Source organism: Panthera leo, chromosome A1 (genome assembly GCF_018350215.1).
Source record: "Panthera leo isolate Ple1 chromosome A1, P.leo_Ple1_pat1.1, whole genome shotgun sequence".
Classification (NCBI taxonomy): Eukaryota; Metazoa; Chordata; class Mammalia; order Carnivora; family Felidae; genus Panthera; species Panthera leo.
Window position 1 is genome coordinate 112785236 of NC_056679.1, and position 18197 is coordinate 112803432.

At 43.7% G+C, this 18197-nt stretch overlaps 1 protein-coding gene across 1 annotated transcript in view; it reads right to left on the reverse strand.

Moving 5' to 3' along the window:
• The window catches only part of TRPC7 (transient receptor potential cation channel subfamily C member 7), a 136870-nt gene that overhangs the window by 75415 nt on the left and 43258 nt on the right, over positions 1-18197 (reverse strand). Inside the window, exon 3 of the mRNA XM_042955640.1 lies at positions 16408-16590. Within this exon, the coding sequence (XP_042811574.1) occupies positions 16408-16590 (183 nt within the window). The remainder of the gene's footprint in view (positions 1-16407; positions 16591-18197) is intronic.

Sequence of the window (18197 nt, forward strand, 5' to 3'; positions counted from 1 at the left end):
ATTTTGGGGTATCAAGGTCTAGTGAGGGGGAGGGGATGGAGAAGGGTATCTGATATTGGAGAGATGCTTCCTGAGACTAGAAGAAGAAATTGGGCTTTATGAGTTTTCTGTGGGGTGTAGACATCAGATTGCCCTTGAACTCTGCCCCATAGGTAGAAAGACCCCCAGATGGCGGTCATTCCAGAGTGCTGGGGGATTCACCAGTGCCAAGTGGCTTCTTTGTGGAAAGGGAGGACCTCAGCAGTAGTCTGGCCCAGAGATCCTGCTTCATTGGAAGCTCCATGAGGGAAGGGACTCCTGTCTGTTCTGTTTTGTTATTGTATTCCCAATACAATAGCAGGGACAGAGTCGCTGCTCAAACAAACTGTTAAATGAATTGGATGGAGCTACAGCTTGGGCAGATGGTGGTGATCAGTGCGTGCTAGGGGCAGTGGGTATCCACAAGAAGTGGATGGGCCAAGAGCCCTCCTTTGGGTATACAGGTGAGTTTTCAGGATTGTGGTGTGACACAGAGGAGGATGCTCCACAGTGACTGAGACAGGATTTTCTGGCCACCTGGGTAGGAGATATGGGGCCAGATTTCACATGGCTTAGAAAAGTAAAAAATGTTAGGGAGCCAACATTTATTGGATATATATGATGCACCAGGCGTTATTCTAGGTGATTTTCATGTGTTAATTTAATCCTCACACTAATCCTATGGCATAGACACCATTGTTTTTTTTTTTTTTAAACATTTATTTATTTTTGAGACAGAGAGAGAGCATGAACAGGGGAGGGTCAGAGAAAGAGGGAGACACAGAATCTGAAACAGGCTCCAGGCTCTGAGCTGTCAGCACAGAGCCCGACATGGGGCTCGAACCCACGGACCGCGAGATCATGACCTGAGCCGAAGTCGGACACTTAACCGACTGAGCCACCCAGGCGCCCCTTTTATGTTTTTTCTTAAGCAAGTAAGGAAACTGAGGCACAGAGAGGCTAGGTCACTTGTTTAAGGTCACACAACCAAGATGTCAACCACCCAAATACTCCCATTCCACGTATGAGATTTCTTAACCCAAGAGTCCTGAAGCAAATTCATACTGGTTATATCTGTTTCTCCACTAATTACATGTATAGTACTATATATCTATGTACATAAAATTTTAATAGTATAATAAAATGACATTTCCAACGGAACAGATTAAGGCTAGAAATAGAAAACTGTTTTCTAATAATAGAGTATAATACCTTGGAGCGGGCTGTGCTGTGCCTGCTACCTAGATAATGTGTAGCCAGTCCTGTAACTAGTACCTGCTGCGGATTAGAATAATTCCTGAAAGATAGCATTTGCAATGTGTTAGTCGTCCACATTTATCAGGTACCTACTATGTTCTAGGCCTTTATAAGGCACGCATTATGACCCGTACTTTAGAGATGAAGGAAAAACAAAGTTAAGTGGTTTGCTTAAGGTGACTTCAGGCTGTCTCAATCCAGAGCTCATGATTCTAGCCCCTCCTCCACCTAGAAAAGATTCACCGTGATCCACACGTTGAAAGATCGGGTTTTCCGCAGAATCACGCACTCTTTGATTTTCTGGGAGGGAGTCCATTATTTCAGGAAGAAGTCTTTAACAACAGTATTACATAGTTGTGCATACATGTGCAAAATAGAACATATATACGTGTATGTCCCCTACCCTCATAGTACACCATTTTCTCTGGCCAGTGGGCTATTATCGGCTAGGGATCTGTAACTGGTGATGACGGATCTGGTTTTTGGAATTCTGTCTTTATAAATCCTCCCTAATGGGCCTTAATAGCACTAAATTTCAGCATGCTGGTTATTGAAAGCAGCTTCCAAATTAGTGAACATTTAAACATCTTTTTGCTCATTGAATGAGGGTCCTTGTTAGAAAACCAAGTACTATTTTGCATCCACTGAAAATAATCCAGGGAAACTGAAGGATCCACTGAGAGGTTTAGTTTCTCTGAGGATCTTGGCTGAGTTAGTTTCTGTAGCCAGAGACTTCCTCCAGTTTCCGGCACTTCTCTGCCTTTGTGCACAGGGCTTGTGGGTTGAGTAGGAGCACCTGACTCTGTGGGTTCACTTGCCCCCCATGCCTCTTCTCTTTGGCAATTTTCTGGCACTCTCTAGGCGGGGGAAGCTGGTCTTAACCCCTCAGGTCCCAGCACAGCCTGGTGGCTAAGAACAGAGGCTTTGAGACCAGGGATTTAAGTTGGAATTCCTCTTCTACTTCGTACCAGTTGCCCAACTTTTGGAGAGTTGCGTTCCCTCTCTGGGCCCCCATACCTTCATCAGTAATATGGGGACATGTGACCAAGGCTGTGAGGCTGAGGCACGCACATGAAGTGTGGGGACAGGGCTGGCACTCCTGAGAGAGAAATACTCTATATGTGTTCTTCCTGAGCATTTCTCTTGAGTTCTGATTATTTCTCTCCTTGTCCTCTGTCTAGTCCTTCCCCCACCCATGTGGGCCCAGGGCTCTGCACTGCCGCATCCTATCACAAAGTCCCCTAGGCTCCAAGATGGCCTCCAATATCCTCCGTCACCTAAGTGAAATCTCTGTTAGGGCAATTTAGGGATCTGAGTAATACAGTTTGTCCTGTGATTGATAGGCCAGACTCCCACAGAAACTTCTAGGTTGAATTTGTGTGCTGGATTGCAAAGCCCCATTTTCTACTTCCAAAAAACCAGTTATGCAAGATTTCTTCTTTCTTTTCATGAACACAGCTACCACTTTACTTTAGGCCCGCATCACCTCCCATTCGACTCTTCCAGTAGCATCTTAGCTCCCGTTCTGTACACTATCAAACCCTGCTACTCGAACTGTCTTATGGTAACAAGGCTACCTCCAGTTATGACCTAGCACTTAGCCACAAATATATGTAAAAAGTTCTGTATTGCGCAAGAGCCATTCATGTCACCTTTGAAAAGGTCAAGGCTCCAATATGCAAATGCTAAAGGATGTTGGTGGTGGTGTGTAGTGAATGGCTGTGGGTGGGGAGAATTCGCGTAGAAAATGCTCATCTGCATAGTGACCAGAGGAATACATTTTAATATATCTAATACTTGCAAAGTACCGATGAAACTGGTTCAGTTGTATAATACTGCTGATATTGAAAAATAGTGTAGCCCTTGAAAAATAATTTTGCAATATGTGTTCCACAGATATTTGTGTCCTTTGACCCAGGAGCCTCACTCTCACAAAGTCAGTTTTCGGAAATAACAAAAAGAAGGAAAGAAAATGATATGTATGAAGATAATAGAAAAATATAAATCTATGAAAAAAGCAAATGTCTATCAGTAGACAAGATATAAACTGTGATACATGAGTCTTATCCTGTCATAAAAATAATAATTATAGAAAACAATAGAAAAGTGTTCTAATGCTAGGTGAATCACATCACAGAATTATTTACCCTATGGTTGTAAGTATGTGAATACATGTGTCTGTATGGGAAATAGTTGGAGGCATGTCAAGAAATGAAAACAATCAACATGTGGACACGACTGTAGATTATTCTTTTCCTTTTAAAATTTTTTCTATTTTTAGGCTGTTTGTGTAACAAATGAAGTAAGTATGATTATAAAGGCAACCTGTAGAGACAACGTCATTGATTCCATTTCTGTTATGGAATGAAGGTCATACATTTCAGCACATCTTCATAGCCTGTCACATCTGGCCCCACATCCCTAGCAGGTTGCATTTTCTCTGACCTCAGGCTTCTGGTCTGCAGTTGCCACTCCCCATCTTGTCCCTTCCTCCCCAGGCTCTTCTCTTCCCATATGCCTTCGCTCTCACCATCTGCAGTTCTCCAAACATTATCACACTTTTGTGCTTCCCTCCCATTTCTTTGTCTGGAATATCTTCATTCCCCTTTTCTTTTGAGCTCTGACCCATCTTTTAGGGTTTGACTCAAAAGCTACCCCTTCTTCTTCCTTAAAGTTTTCCCACATCATTTTTGCCTGAGTTAATCTTTCCTTTCTTTGTTAGATAAAGGGCTGAATTGAGGTCTGGGTAGCCCTTTAGGAGGTAAGCTCCTGATGCCAGGGGCTGGGTCTTTCTTTTTAATGCTCACAGATTTAGCTGATAACAGGTGTCATATGATTATCTCCTCCTTGAAGTTTGCAAATCTGCCTGTTCAGAAAGAGCTAACACCTATTAGAAGGAGAGCAAGCAAAGCAATCAAATGATGATACATCAGATGGGTTTATTATGGAATAATACTATAAAAATTGATAATTTCTTCAGGATTCAGTTTTGGGCCAAAATATTATGAACTTTATTAATCAAGTAGTGGTATTTTATATTTAAATAACTTCCCTTCCTCCCTCCCTTCCTTCCTTCCTTCCTTCCTTCCCTCCTCTCCCTCCCTCTCTCTCATTCATTCGTTTATTCATAAAATAACCATGTCAGTGGCGATCTGAGTTTCCATGGACTCATTGCCAATAGTTATAGGAGTCCAAGAATGAGACAAATAATAGCTAATATTAATAACTCATCATAGGCTACTTTGCTATTTGATTCTCAAGAGAACCCTGAGAGTTTCCTCAACAGTTTTTAGGAATGCACGTCATCTAGAACATGAGATTTTACTGTATTTCAGAAAAATAAAACCTGGAAGAAAACTCAGGTGTATTTCATCCATTGACTCATCTGCTTACTCAGTAAATAATTTTGAGCATCTCTTGCTTGCTCGGGTCTGCTATAGGCTCAGGATACAGAGGTGAGCTGCTGCCACAGAGTTTAGTGTGTTGGGGGAAATAGACAGTAAACAAGTAAACAAATGATACTACAACAGAACATGTACTGGGATTGAGAGTGGCTGATGAGGGAGGGAGCAACATGGTGACATTCAGATAGAATGATCAAGAAGGTCTCTCTCAGAAGGAGATAGCTGATCTGAGTTTTGAATGATGAAGAAGGTCCAGCCAGTAGAGATATGAGGGAAAGGCATCAATAACTTCTCTGGGTTGGGCATTAGTATGGAGTGTTGAAGGGAGAGAGAAGGAGGCAGTGTAGTTGGAGATGAGTGAGCAAGAGTGAGCTTGGTGTGAGGTGAATTTGGAGAGGAAGCAGAGGCTAAGCCGTGCAGCACCTTGTAGGGCATGGTTAGTAGTTTGGATTTTAAGCACTTTAATGGCATGAAAGATGGTGGTGGTGGCCCACCTAGATCTCTTTACCTGTTAGGCCCTCCCATCCCCTGCTGGTGGGGGTGTTGGCTGCTGAGGGCTCACTGATAAATCCTTCTCCAGAAGTTTACCTTTGCCCCTGGGAGCTGCTTTGCCCAGAAATGCCTGGCAGGTTATGCTTCTCCCCTGGGGGCAACCTACAAGTAATGACCGACTGATACAGATGCCCCTTGCTTTGCTACGGTGCTACTCATACATCAGAGCTCTCCCACGAGATCAGGCTGAAGTTAGCTTCACCGAAATCATTTCTTACATTAGCTTCTTCTCCAGCTTCTGCCCCCTCATTGTAGGATTCTTCTAAGATTGCTCACTTGCACAAGGACCCTTGTCTCAGGCTCTGCTTCTTACAGTGAGGATTATTAGACTGAAAGCTTCCTGAGGGCAGGGACTCCACCTGGCTTGTTCCCTTTGAGATGGAAGATGGGAGAGGGGTGTGACAGGATCTGATTACTTAAAAAATTTTGTAACTGTAGCTTGTGTGTGGGACAGGGGGAGGAGGGAAGAGGTAAGAAGAACATTTGGAGGCTATTCCAATCTTTTAAGTACAGTATGCCTATGGCCTGGATTATGTAAGTCAAGGGATCTCTATTAAGCACAGATTTTCATCCACAATTATACTTAAAAAACTCCCCTTCCATCAAGGAATTTACAAATGACCTTAGGCAGATGAATGTTAATAAAAGAATAATGCATTATGGTACATAATGGGAGGAATATATAAAAGATCAAATGCTCGTTAAGACTCTGAATCTATATATGACCACTTAGAGGAAAAATAATGAGAGTTTGTCTTTAGCTTAATTACTGGAGTTAGTCACAGGTCCTTGGGGGGACTATAATTTCTAAGATCTGTTTGACTCTGGGATAAAAGTGACAATTTGAAAATGGCTCTTGTTGTGCTTTCCACTTTGGGCTAGTAAATGCATCTGATTTGCATCTATTTCTTGGAGGCATTGGGGATTTATGTTACTCCCTTGAATGCTCCTCAAATTCTTCTCTTCTTGTTAACCTCCAAATCAGGATGTAATAATAATCAGACTCTGACTATTTTAACAGATGCAGCACATGATGAATATCATGATAGTTTCAGAAGCTAAGGCTGCGTAGCCTAGGAAACATGATAACCAAGAAGAAGAAAAATGCTTTAAAGGATTATCCTTTCATGCAAATATTTATATAGTGAAAGAGCTGAACAAAAGGCAGCAAAATAACCAAAAAGCAATAGTTTTCTCCCCTATTGTGACAGCCGTTACTTTGAGGATCTGAAATCTCTTTTTGCAAAAGCATAGTAGTATCTGATCTTTAGAGGAAGTTGTATCAGACGATTCACAGCAGGCCTGAGGAAGGGCAGAGAGGAGGCCTCAGGTGCTGTGCTTTTCCCTCTTAAAACAGCCAGGCAGGATATGGGGGTAGGCTAGCAACTCATGCTAGTGAGTGCAGGGAGCAATCCTGAGGTCCACTGTGGAACAGTAAGTGATCTGAGTCCTCCTTTGGGGGACAAAGGCCCCAGAGGGTCTCTCCGAGACTCTCCATGGACACCCTGGGAGCCACCCACCTCTTTGCTCCATCCCTAAGACTGCCAGGCCAGAACCAATGTTAGGGTTTCTTTGGATAGTAAGAGTTCTTTCCCGGAGTTTCAACCCCAGAGGACACATGTCATCATGGAGAAAGTGGAGATGGTGGCCTCATACTTGAAGACCAGCCTGGAACATCATCTGAATATTATAAGGAGTTATATTTAAAAAAAATTTTTTTTAACGTTTATTTATTTTTGAGACAGAGAGAGACAGAGCATGAACGGGGGAGGGGCAGAGAGAGAGGGAGACACAGAATTGGAAGCCGGCTCCGGGCTCTGAGCCGTCAGCCCAGAGCCCGACGGGGGGCTCGAACTCACGGACTGTGAGATCGTGACCTGAGCTGAAGTCGGACGCTCAACCGACTGAGCCACCCAGGCGCCCCTAAGGAGTTATATTTAGTTTGAGAACGATTAAAGCCTATGTATGACTTTGCACTTTGTGCCCATCTATTCGTTTACTCAGCAGGGAGCCTGTACATTATGTGCCGGGTAAGTACTGTTCACAGACCAAGATGAATGAGGAGAGGTCCTACTTTGCAGGAGCTCAGTCTTTCCGAAATTTAGAATCATAAGAGCCTTTAAAAAACACATTCCCTGGGCTTCCACTTAGAAGAATTGGATTAGAGACTCTGTGGGTGGGGCACCGACTTTGGTGTTTTTGAATAAAGCTCTCAGGTGGTTTCATGGTGCAGCTAAGTTTGAGAATTTAGTTCCAAGAGATACAGTGAGTTTGAGTTTGATTTAACCTTGGATTTGGTCTAGAGAGATGCAATACATCCTTGGAGAACTGTAATCCCTGCCCCCGGGGTTTGTAGTTAAGGGATTGAGGCCTGGATTCTGAAAACCATCCCAGAGATTCTCAACAAGGAATGATTTTGTTCCCACCCTTTCCCCCAGGGACATGAGTGACTATCTGGAGACATTTTTGGTTGACACAACATGGGGGGAGAAGGCTACTGGCATCTAGTGGGTGGAGGCCAGGGACGTTGCTAACTTTCCTATAATGCACAGGATGGTGCCCCCAGCAAAACAAAAACAACAAAAACAAAACAAAACAAAACAAAACAAAACCCAAAAAACAACTGGCCCAAAATGTCAATAGTACTGAATTTGAGAAACACTGGTTTAGACTTAAGAGTAGTTCTACTTATAAAACCACCATGGCAAGCAGCTTCCACTAGCTAACATTTATTACACACTTACCGTGTTCTGGCTGCATTATGTGTGTTAATAAACATCGATTATCATTTTATTAGGTATTATTTGCTCTCATTATAGAGGTAAGGAAGCTGAGGCCACATATCTAGTAGGGGAAGGACTTAGGACTTGAACATGCACAGTTAGGCTTCCAGATGCAACACTGTACTGCTGTCCAACAGACTCTATTTTTCCTCTGAGAGTTTTGCCAGGCAGAAAAGGGATACATGCGTAGTTGGATTAGTCCTTCTTAAGATTTGCTGCTTGAGAAAAACAACACTTCCTTTAATCTATGCAAAAGATAGCCCCTCTGAGCTGACAGATTAATGGACATTGATAATTTTTGTGCCATGTGGTCAGGCTAGGGTTACACAAGTGCTGAGAGGAATCCCCAAAGAGGATGCAGATTGATGCTTTCAACACCAATGGATTCTAACAGTGTTTGGCAGCTACCGGGCACCCTGTGGTGCAGTTTGGGGTAGTGCCTGACCAGCCAGACTGTGTTTGTGACAACTCTGATCTTCTTAACTCTGAGCATCTGGTAAAACGATGCCTCAGCAGGAAAACACAGTGGGAGAATGTCTGCTTAGAGCATGTGAGTGTCTGAATGGACTCTCAGACGTCCTCTAGAAAGCCCTGGTGTCCCCAGGTCCCCTTTGCTCACTGTCCCTGTGCTCCATGCAGACAGAGGAAATGAAACAGAACCCCAGAAGAGGTCATCTTCCCTCTCTCTAGTGTCCCTCCCCATGGTCACTGCACTTGGGTGAGGGGTATCAGTCAATTGTGCTTCTGCTGGACCTCGTTGTCTCTTGTAGTGCAAATTTAGGTCGGGAGACTCTTGAGCATCAAGGTCCACCTTACCTGGGAGCCTGCTACAGGCTAGCAGATTAGGTTGCTTAACTACAGTCACATACTCAGTAAGCAGAGAACCTGAGCAGGCACACTCGCAACCATAACACGTTCTATTTTCTTCTCCTGGCCATTTTTCCAGGTAGGAAAATGGGCCCATTTACAGCACGACTGTCACATGTGCACAGGGTGGTGATTTTTGGAAGAAAGAAGCAAAGAGACTTCTGCTGGGTTAGAGCCCTTGCCCAGCATTAGACAGAGTGGTGATATGGGTGCAGTTGGCCCCCTGCCCCCCAGCTCACCCCTAGCTCATTGGTCTTATTCTCTGAGGGGAAAACTGTGGGCATGTTTTGTGCACTTCAGGGCCCTGTGTATATGAAGAAATCTTGAAATGAAGTTGACAGCATGGAATTGAGGTTCATGGAGGACACTGACTTGGCATGTTACCATTTTTGTGGTAGAGATTTTCTATTTTTATTAAGAACACAGGCTATTGGCAGAGAATTTACAATCTCTCCAGTCTTGGCTGGGATATCAGCTCTACTGTTCAGCTGTCTCTTCCATCTCCCACGGAATTTTTCCTCAACTTTTTTTTCTCACTTTTTTGAGGCTGCCTTCTACCTCAGAGGGTGATTCTACTTCCTATTTATAGAGAATTTGAGGCTGTTAATATGAATTCCTTCAACTTTTGTCCTTTTGATAGTCATTTGGGGTATCTGCCGGCTAGCTTCATTTTCCTATCCTTTCAAAATACGGCAGGGTTATACTTCCTGGCTTCTCCCATGGTGCTGGTGGGCTATGTGACTAGTTGTTTACAATGAGTTGTAAGTGGAAACAACGTGAGTCACTTCTAGGTGGAAGCATTTACTTGTTGGTGTGGGACTCTCCCTTGCCGGAGTTCCCTTTGGCAAGGTGGGAACTTTGGACAGGGTAGCTGTTCTTATCAGCCTGGGTTCCTGAGTGAAATCTGTTCCAAGATGGAAACAGAATGAGCAACAAATAATCCGCCTTTTGTTAAAAGCCACTACACCTTCGGCTTTGCTTGTCAACACAGCTTAACGGTGCCTGTCTTCATTAATATCCTGTCTCTTTCGCCCAGCAACCATGCTGTATCCATACCCGCCCTTTTTGCCTTCCAGCCTTTCTCTGACGAAAAGCTGTCTCTCCATCTTTCCTCATCTTTACAACCACTTCCGATTAAAATTCTCCACTGGCTTCCTCTTAGTCTTAGAAAGGAAGGAGAACAACAGCATTTAGCATGGTCTAGAAGCCTCCGCAAGGTCTGGGCCCCGCCCGTGTGTTTACACTCATCCCGTATGTACCCTGCTCTTCCTGACGCCTTCCAACTCAGCCACATTTACCTTTCAGTTTCTCTTATATGCTGTATTTTTTTTTCTCACCACAGGGCCTTCGAATATGCTTTGAGCATGTTCTGTCCCTCAGAAATGTCCTCCCAAAGTCTGGTTAACTTTTTATTCTTTAGCTCTCGGAGCAGATATGACTTCCTCAGAGAAACCTTCACTGACCTCCCTGATTAGGTCACATCTAGCTTTAGACGTTATAATACCACGCTCTTCTCTTTTATAATAGTTACTTCAGTTGCAACATGACAGTTTATTGGTGTGATGTTTTGATTAATACCTGTCTTTCCCAGGATGGCTGAGATCGTGTCATTTGTATTCACCATCATGTCCCTGGCGACTAGCACAGCATGCTTTGTAGTCCTCACTGAAAGCTTGTTGAAGGTATGCTTGGGGATATCCACCCATATTGTCCAGTGTGGTACCCGCTGCCCACATGTGGCTTTGATATTTAAGTTAATTTAAAAATTACTAGGAATTGCGTTCCATAAGTACATTAGCCACATTTCAAGTGCTGGCTAGCCATAACAAGCTAGTGCCTACCATGTCAGTTTCCATCATCACAGAAAATTCCCTGGGATAGTGCTGCCAGGATAAAGTCCTAGTGGCTGTGTAATGAAATCCCCTCAAGGATTTGGTTTGGACAAGCTTTCCAGCCTGCTCCTTTCCCACAGTGATATAGCCATTGGGAAGCACTTGTCCCCCTCTAAGCATATCCCCAAACATGCCACTATCCCTCAGGTATCTGTGACTTTTCAGCTTTTACCTCCCTCTACGTAAATTATCCTTCCTCACTTCTCTGCTAAATTGACATCCCATCCAGGACCTCTCATCCTCTTAGCCCCAGCTCAAGCATTTCTGCTTCTGGGAAACTTTTCTTAGGGTCATGACCGAGCTGGTCACCGCTTCCTCTGGCCTCCATGCTGCCCCTTCCCATTTCTATTTGTCCTACTCAGACAGGATTGTAACCATTGTTCACACTTCTCTCTCCTTTGCTATATACACTCTTCAAGGGCGAGGACTGGGTCTTTGTCTTCTCACTCTCCCCAGTGCTCAGCACAAAGTTGGTGGTGTAGTAGACATAGTGAATGTTTGTTAAATGTTGTCTAAGGAAATGAATGAAAATTACAGGGGCTATTATTTCCTTAGTACAGTGGTGTGGAGAAAAATGGAACTGTCTTAGTAGGGCTAATAAGAACCAGCCCCCCTACCCCAAACCCCACCTTCATTCCTTCTCCTTCCCGTGGTCCTGTCCCAAGGCTTTATTTCATGTGAGATTAGCTTTCTGAGCTGGGAAGCACCCAGGAGCTTGGCAGAGTCAGGAAAGGGAACCTCTGTACTTTCAGAGTCTGGAAGCCTAGGCAAAATGGAACTACGCCTTTACTAGTCTCATCAGTTTGAAGGAAAGATGGCCAGTGCCATGCTTGGGTCCCACAAACCAAGCCACAGGCCAGGACGCTAGAACTGGAGCTACCTGCAAGTCTGAAAGAGGTGACTGCTGTGAATTCTACTTTGCTCAGCTAGTGAAGTGCAGAGGCTATTGCTGCCATAGTCATAGCATCCCTGTCCCCACCTTCCCCACCACCCAGTGGCTCTTTCAGGGTAGTACTGTCGTACCAACCTTGGGATACACAGCAGGCTGTAGAGCTCACAGGCAGTGGCTGAAACAGCTTGTATTCATGTGTTCTCCTTTTTTAAATTTGTAGTAGATCTTTGCTTTGTTATGTCCAATGGGACCTCTATCACCTCTACAAGGTGGAGTTAAGGCTTCTGTCATGTAACCAGGACCTTCTGCGTCTCTCTGACCCACTCTCCTATGGCATTTGAGCTTGGAGGACACATGTCTACAAAGTTCTTTCAGAAAATAGGAGATTAATATGATCATCATTATGGTAGACCTGGAGTCAGGAAGAAGGAAGGGATGATGGAGGGGAAGAAAAGGAAAATAGCATCCCTGTGAGCCTAGAGATAAAGAAGCAAAAAAGAGGAGAGAGAGAAAGATGGGAGTGAAGAGCCCAGATGTGTGTCTTCAGTTAGACAAGTTGAATAGAGCAACAAGGACGGTGTCTGGATCTCTGTGACCAGCCACTCAACAATGACCATGTGCCAGACACTGGGCTCCCTTTATGGGTGCAGCCTGGGTCCAGCTGAGTCTAAATGAATTTCAAGACTGGTTGGATCTTCCCCAATGGTAGAGCTGGAAGTCTCCAAAGCATTAGAGTTGGTATGCAGAGGGAGAAGAATGCTTTTAATTAAGAAAGCTATTAGTCATGGTTCCAAGGGGACAGAGAGAGATGGAGAAAACAGCAAGATGCCTGTTAGTCACATTGGCCCTGAAGGAGAAGACCAAGGTGAGCTGTAGGCCAAAGCTGGAGGAGTTGTTTTCTTTATCCATGAGGCACAGGTAGACTTGCTTCTGAGCTTAAGTGTGATTCAGCATGGGGAAAAAAGCATCCTTGTTTCTTCATAAGGCAAGCTTGGCTTCTGGAGGGACTGTAGTCTATAAAGGCTGGGATGGACTGGGATGGGTCGCAGAAATGCATTAAGTAATGTGAACATTGACTCTAGGCCAGTGCAATATGTGTATTATATTGCTTCATTTATATCCACAGGCTGATGGGCCTGAGGCTGTTTGTGGTACACTTAATTTATCCCATTTGATTCTATCATAATCCTACCATGAAGTAGGTATTATTATCCAAAGTTTATGGATAAGACAAGTCAGACATAGAGAGGCTAAGTGACTTGCTTAAGTGGCTCCATTAATAAGTGGTTGGACCAGGATTAACCTCAAAGGGCATCTTTTTTATTTTTTTTAATGTTTATTTACTTTGAGAGAGAGCGTATGCATGTGCATGTACATGGGAGCATGGGAACAGCAGAAAGAGGGAGAGAGAGAATCCCAAACAGGCTCCATGGTGTCAGTGCAGAGCCTGACACAGGGCTCAAACTTACAAACCAGGAGATCATGAGCTGAGCCAAAATCAAGAGTTAGACGTTTATCCAGTTGAGCCACCCAGGTGCTCAAAGGGCATCTTAGCCACTTCTCCAACACTGCCTACTGGAGACACTTATTAACATTTCATATGACACATCTTGGTTTTTTGTGGAGGCTGAGTTACCCTCTTTAGGCAAAAGTCATGAAGGACAACCATATCCTCACAAGGCCTTTTGTCTTTTCTGGAGGAATTTTAGGCTATAATGACAATGTCCTTACCAGGGGGAAGTTTCTTGCATTTTCTAGGGAGAAGACAAAGGACAAGATAGGGATGTCTCTGGAAATAGAAAGATTGTCTAGTTCCAAGGAAGGAGGACATCACTGAGTAACAGCAATGATGCTTCCCTGTGGAACTCCAGAGAACTTTACACTTTCCAGAGCATTTCCTCTCATATCCATTCATTTGAAAGTTCACAGAAAACTCTGAAGCAAAAGCTTATATGCCCATTTTGCATATGGGGAATGAGACCCAGAGAGCTTCAAAGATTTGAAGTGAAATAATCATGCTAAACATCTGGTTTCCTGACACCCATGTCATGATTCTTTTCTCTCTACTAGGTGGTCCCTTGTGCCCTGGTGGAATAGCTGTCTTTATCTAATGGAGGCTGACATTATGATTGAGCCAGCCAGAAGACTAGCATTAGTGTGTTGCCTGAAGAGAGGCAGACATTCAAGTGAAGGACATGATCCAGGGCTCATTACCAGCCACAGGGTGGCACCTACCAGACTTGAATCTATGCATTTCATAGACCATGTAGGCTGATCCTGTATTAAAGTTTCCCAAAGACTGTTACATGGAAAACTAGTTTCACCAGATGTTCCATGAGAAATAGAGTTCTTTGGTCAAGTAATACATATTGTAGTCATCTTTTAATGAGAGTAGAAATGCGTATTAAAAGTTCTATAATGTCTTTAAGCAAAGAAATCCATTGAACTCTACTCAAGATCTCCAAATTCATTTGAACACAAAACCTTTTTTTAAGGTCATAGTTATTAGCAGCCCATGAAACTGCTAAGAACAACTAGTTTGCATTAATTACTGAATTCATGGTTTGATTTGATATCATGTAGACAAAGATTTAGGAAGTTTTTATGGTTTTTATTCCAGCCTTAAAACTAACGTATATATCAGGTGTAAAAGGCAATGTCTTTATAACTAGGCCTTGGTGCTAGTCATTTCATAACTCAATGACCCAGGGTTAGATTGTGCCCATGCAAGCATGCTAAAGTTGATAAATTAAAAATGAAATCTCATTATAATATTAATACACCTTTTTAATATTCGGTATTTTCACTGGTAATTCATGATGAATAAATGTCAGGGAAAGCTCTGAGTCTGTCTGCTGTTGCATAATGGCATACATGGTTTGAGAGACTTTCTACCCATTGTAGGTCTTTGATATGAGCAAGGCTGACTTTTTATGCAAGTTGTTTATCATCTTCCTACCTATCGATTGCCCCAGACATTCGACATTCATGATGGATGTTTCCTGAGACCTTTATGACTCCCCTAATTGGCAAATACCACTAAATAATTTCCCTCATAAAGCCTTTTTATTTTGCTCCAAACTGTCATGTGTGTGGAGTGCTTCACTTTTTCTTCTCATTCCTCACCAGGGCTGTTTCGTACTTGGTAGGTGACAACAAGAGGTGGTGGCCAGACTTCTGGACTAGCTACTGATCTACCCTCAGTGACAGTTTTGCTAAGAGGTTTAGATTTGTGCTTCAGAGAAATGGTGAATACTTGCATTTTGTGGGCCACTGGAATTGCTTACGAATAGCCAAAACTGTCAATGTAGAGTCAGCCGATGCCAAACATCCCTTGTTCTTTGCCTCCACCCCGTGCTCCTTCCCTGTGTCTGGAGGCAGCCAGACACACTGACCTGGGGGAGGGAGGAAGTGCTTGGGGTTCTGGAAACTCGAGCTCATCTTTAACACTGCTAAAGAGTCACCATAGCAGGGTTTGTGTGAACTCCAAGGCCATGGATATCTCAGCAGCTGCTGGAATGGATTGCTGTGCTCTGATGAAAAGCCTCAGTGAGCTCTTGGAGTTGGCAAAAAAATGAGCTTTTCTGAGCTAAGAAAAGAGGGTTGTACTTGAAGCTGCAGCTCTCTCCCTCTCTTTTCGTAGCCCTGTGATTTCAAATGGTAATGAAAGGTCACCTTTCCCATGATTTGTGTAGTTTAACTTTGGGATCAGAGTCTTTGAAAAAGCTATTTTTATTTTTTTATTATTAAAAGTAAAAAGACAAGAAGATTTTTTTCAAACTTAAAAGCTCTCACTAGCTAAATTCCACAGATATATATGACTCATTGAAGGATGGTTCACTCCACACAAATTAAGAGAATCAAGCAAGAGGAGAAGTGCCCAGAGGTCAGTTTGGGGGCAATGAAACTACCCCCAGTATTGACCCTGTGAAATAGTTGGGGAAAAAAATGAAACCCCTAAAGGTTGGTCCCCCATTTTGCTTACATGCGAAGCACGATGGTATTTAAACACATGGATCTTGGGAGCTCTGCTTTGCAGTTTTCATCGGGGTGGATGATATCATCTAACATAAGAGCAGAGTCTCAAAAATGTGGAGTACATCTAGAGTGGAAGCATCATTGAGTTTTGCTGCTTAGGACTTCAGTCTGACCACCCTCTGTGGGTCTGAGGGCTACAGGGTGCCTGTGACCATCAAAGACACCTTGAGGTTGACTGAGGAGGTGGGACAAGTATTACTCCTGTCAAAGTCTACTTGAGATTCCTACTATGTACTGTCATAAGCCTTTGGAGTGAAATTCCTCTGAGGCTTCCAGAACCACGGATCCCATGAAGCCTCCACAGTCAAACGTTTTCAACAAGTCCCCAGGCCCGCAGAGAAAGCTCAACCAATGCTATTGATAGACTGGAGTAATATGTTTCTCATGAAAACTTGGGAGTTGGCCTACTTGCTGATGTGATGTCACATTGTCCCTGCCAGTAGTTTGGAGGCTGAAAATCTCCTCTTTTGTTTTCCATGCTCAAAGCCTGTTCATGGAATTACAGTCATGCTAGCTATCTCTCTTGGGGAGTGAAGGAATGGGGTGTTGAGAGGGGCTCTGAGCAGTCCTGCAAGGCAGGCAGTTCTCTGTCTAGAAAGAAGTTGGGCGATGGGTGTTTTCACGGTCACCTTGTGGGAACGTAAAATATGCATGGGCCCACCGCCCTGCAAGGCAGGAAGGCCTGGAGAGGTGGGGAAGCTTACCTTCTTGACTTCGTATTTAATGGCGAGTTTGATCCGGCTCAGACTTGGACGGTGGTGGTCGGACCAGACTTGGAAGTTCACATCACCATTTAAAATCGCTTCCACCTCTTCTGTGTCTCGGCATAGGTCCAGCACGCCCACCACAAAATCCTTGCATTGCATAGATAACTTCCTGTAATCATTCTAACAGAATAAAGAGAAATCAGGGGTGTGTCACACTGAGCCCCGCAGATCGGCTTGCCCAGCAAAGCAGTGTCCACCCAGTGTTAGCTTACAGAGAGCAGTGGAGCCAGGGTGTGCTGCATCCAGAAGGCACAGCAACCCAGAGGGCATCTCTACACTGGGATTTGTCAGGGTGTGCTGCATGGGCCACCTACGTCTGAGTCACCTTTGGTGCATGCTGAAACTGCAGATTTCCAGGTCCTGTCACCGACTGACTGGCTGGTCAGAATTCCTGCAGAGGCCCAGGAATCTGTCTTTTAACCTTGCTCTCTTAAGTGATTCTGATGGCTGCTGAAGCCCATCCTGGGCTCTTTCCAAGCAGCAGTTCTTTGTACTCAGTTCTGGGAGAGGGGTGATAAATGAACTTAATTTTAAGGCTGGAAATAACACTTTGCTCATTTAGCTCCAATGTATAGTGGTAACTGTTCTACACAGGAAGTTTATGGGAAAGATATGGCTGATAGGCTAAAATTGGAAAAAAATGTACACAGGTGAGCTTTCTTTTTATGGCCTGGAAAACCTGCTAGTGAACTGTAAATTTAAATATCAAATGTAATTTAAATCTAACAGGATCCTTTCTTACCACAAATCCTTTTATATGGCAAACACGGCTCCTTAAATTACTTGCCTGTTGAATAAACATTTTTAGAGCTTCATCTTTGTTTTGTTCAGTCTTTTTTTTTTTTTTTTTTTTTTTTAATGAGTTGCCTCTGGAGTTCCCTGTACTCTTCCCTAGGTGTACCTTTCAGAATTCTCTTCGCGAGGCTGCAATTCCTTTCCTAGTGATATGCCAACCTCGCTCTCCCCAAAACAGATTGCTTCAATTCCACATTAATGATCCAAAATGTCGGACAAAAAAATGTTTCTTGTCACCCTCATGTCACTACTCCCCCAAATATTTTTCTCTAGAGGTTTCCTTGTTTGTTTGTTAGTTGAAACAAGTCTATTCAGAGGGGACACAAGAGCCAGATGTCACTTTTAGTATTGATCAATGTCAGCAATCCAGACTGGTAAATAGTAGTTGGCCAACAGGAATGCAGGTTTGCTTTTCCAGAATTTGGATTCCTGAGTAAATAGGTAGGAGTCTGGCAAGCTGTAGAAGCTTAGCCATTTTTCTGAATTAATGATTCTTGTCTCCTTCCAGCACTGCTGCGTCAAAATGTCACTGAGCATTAGAGAAAGAAGGCAGTAAACGTTTGTTTGCTGGGAGAAGGATCAAGAAAATGTTTTCTGATAGGAGGTGCCACCCTTCATTTTTATATATAATTTAAAGAGAAGAAGGGAATTCTGGGTAGGAAAATGACTGCTCGGCTCAGGGAGATTGTCATGGAGAGAAATGCAGGGAAGATGCTAGGAGTATTCTAGGTTTCGGTATCTGGCACAGAGCTGGGTAGTGTTATGAAGAGCTGTGTTCTGTGTGCCTCATCCTTAACACCCCTCCCTCCCTCACTCCCTTCCTTCCCTTTCTCACTACTGAGGGCCTACCACGTACCAGGCAATGAAAACTTGGCAATGAACAAGGCATATGTGGTCTCTGAGTAGTGTGTGGGTAGAGGAGCCTAGGTATC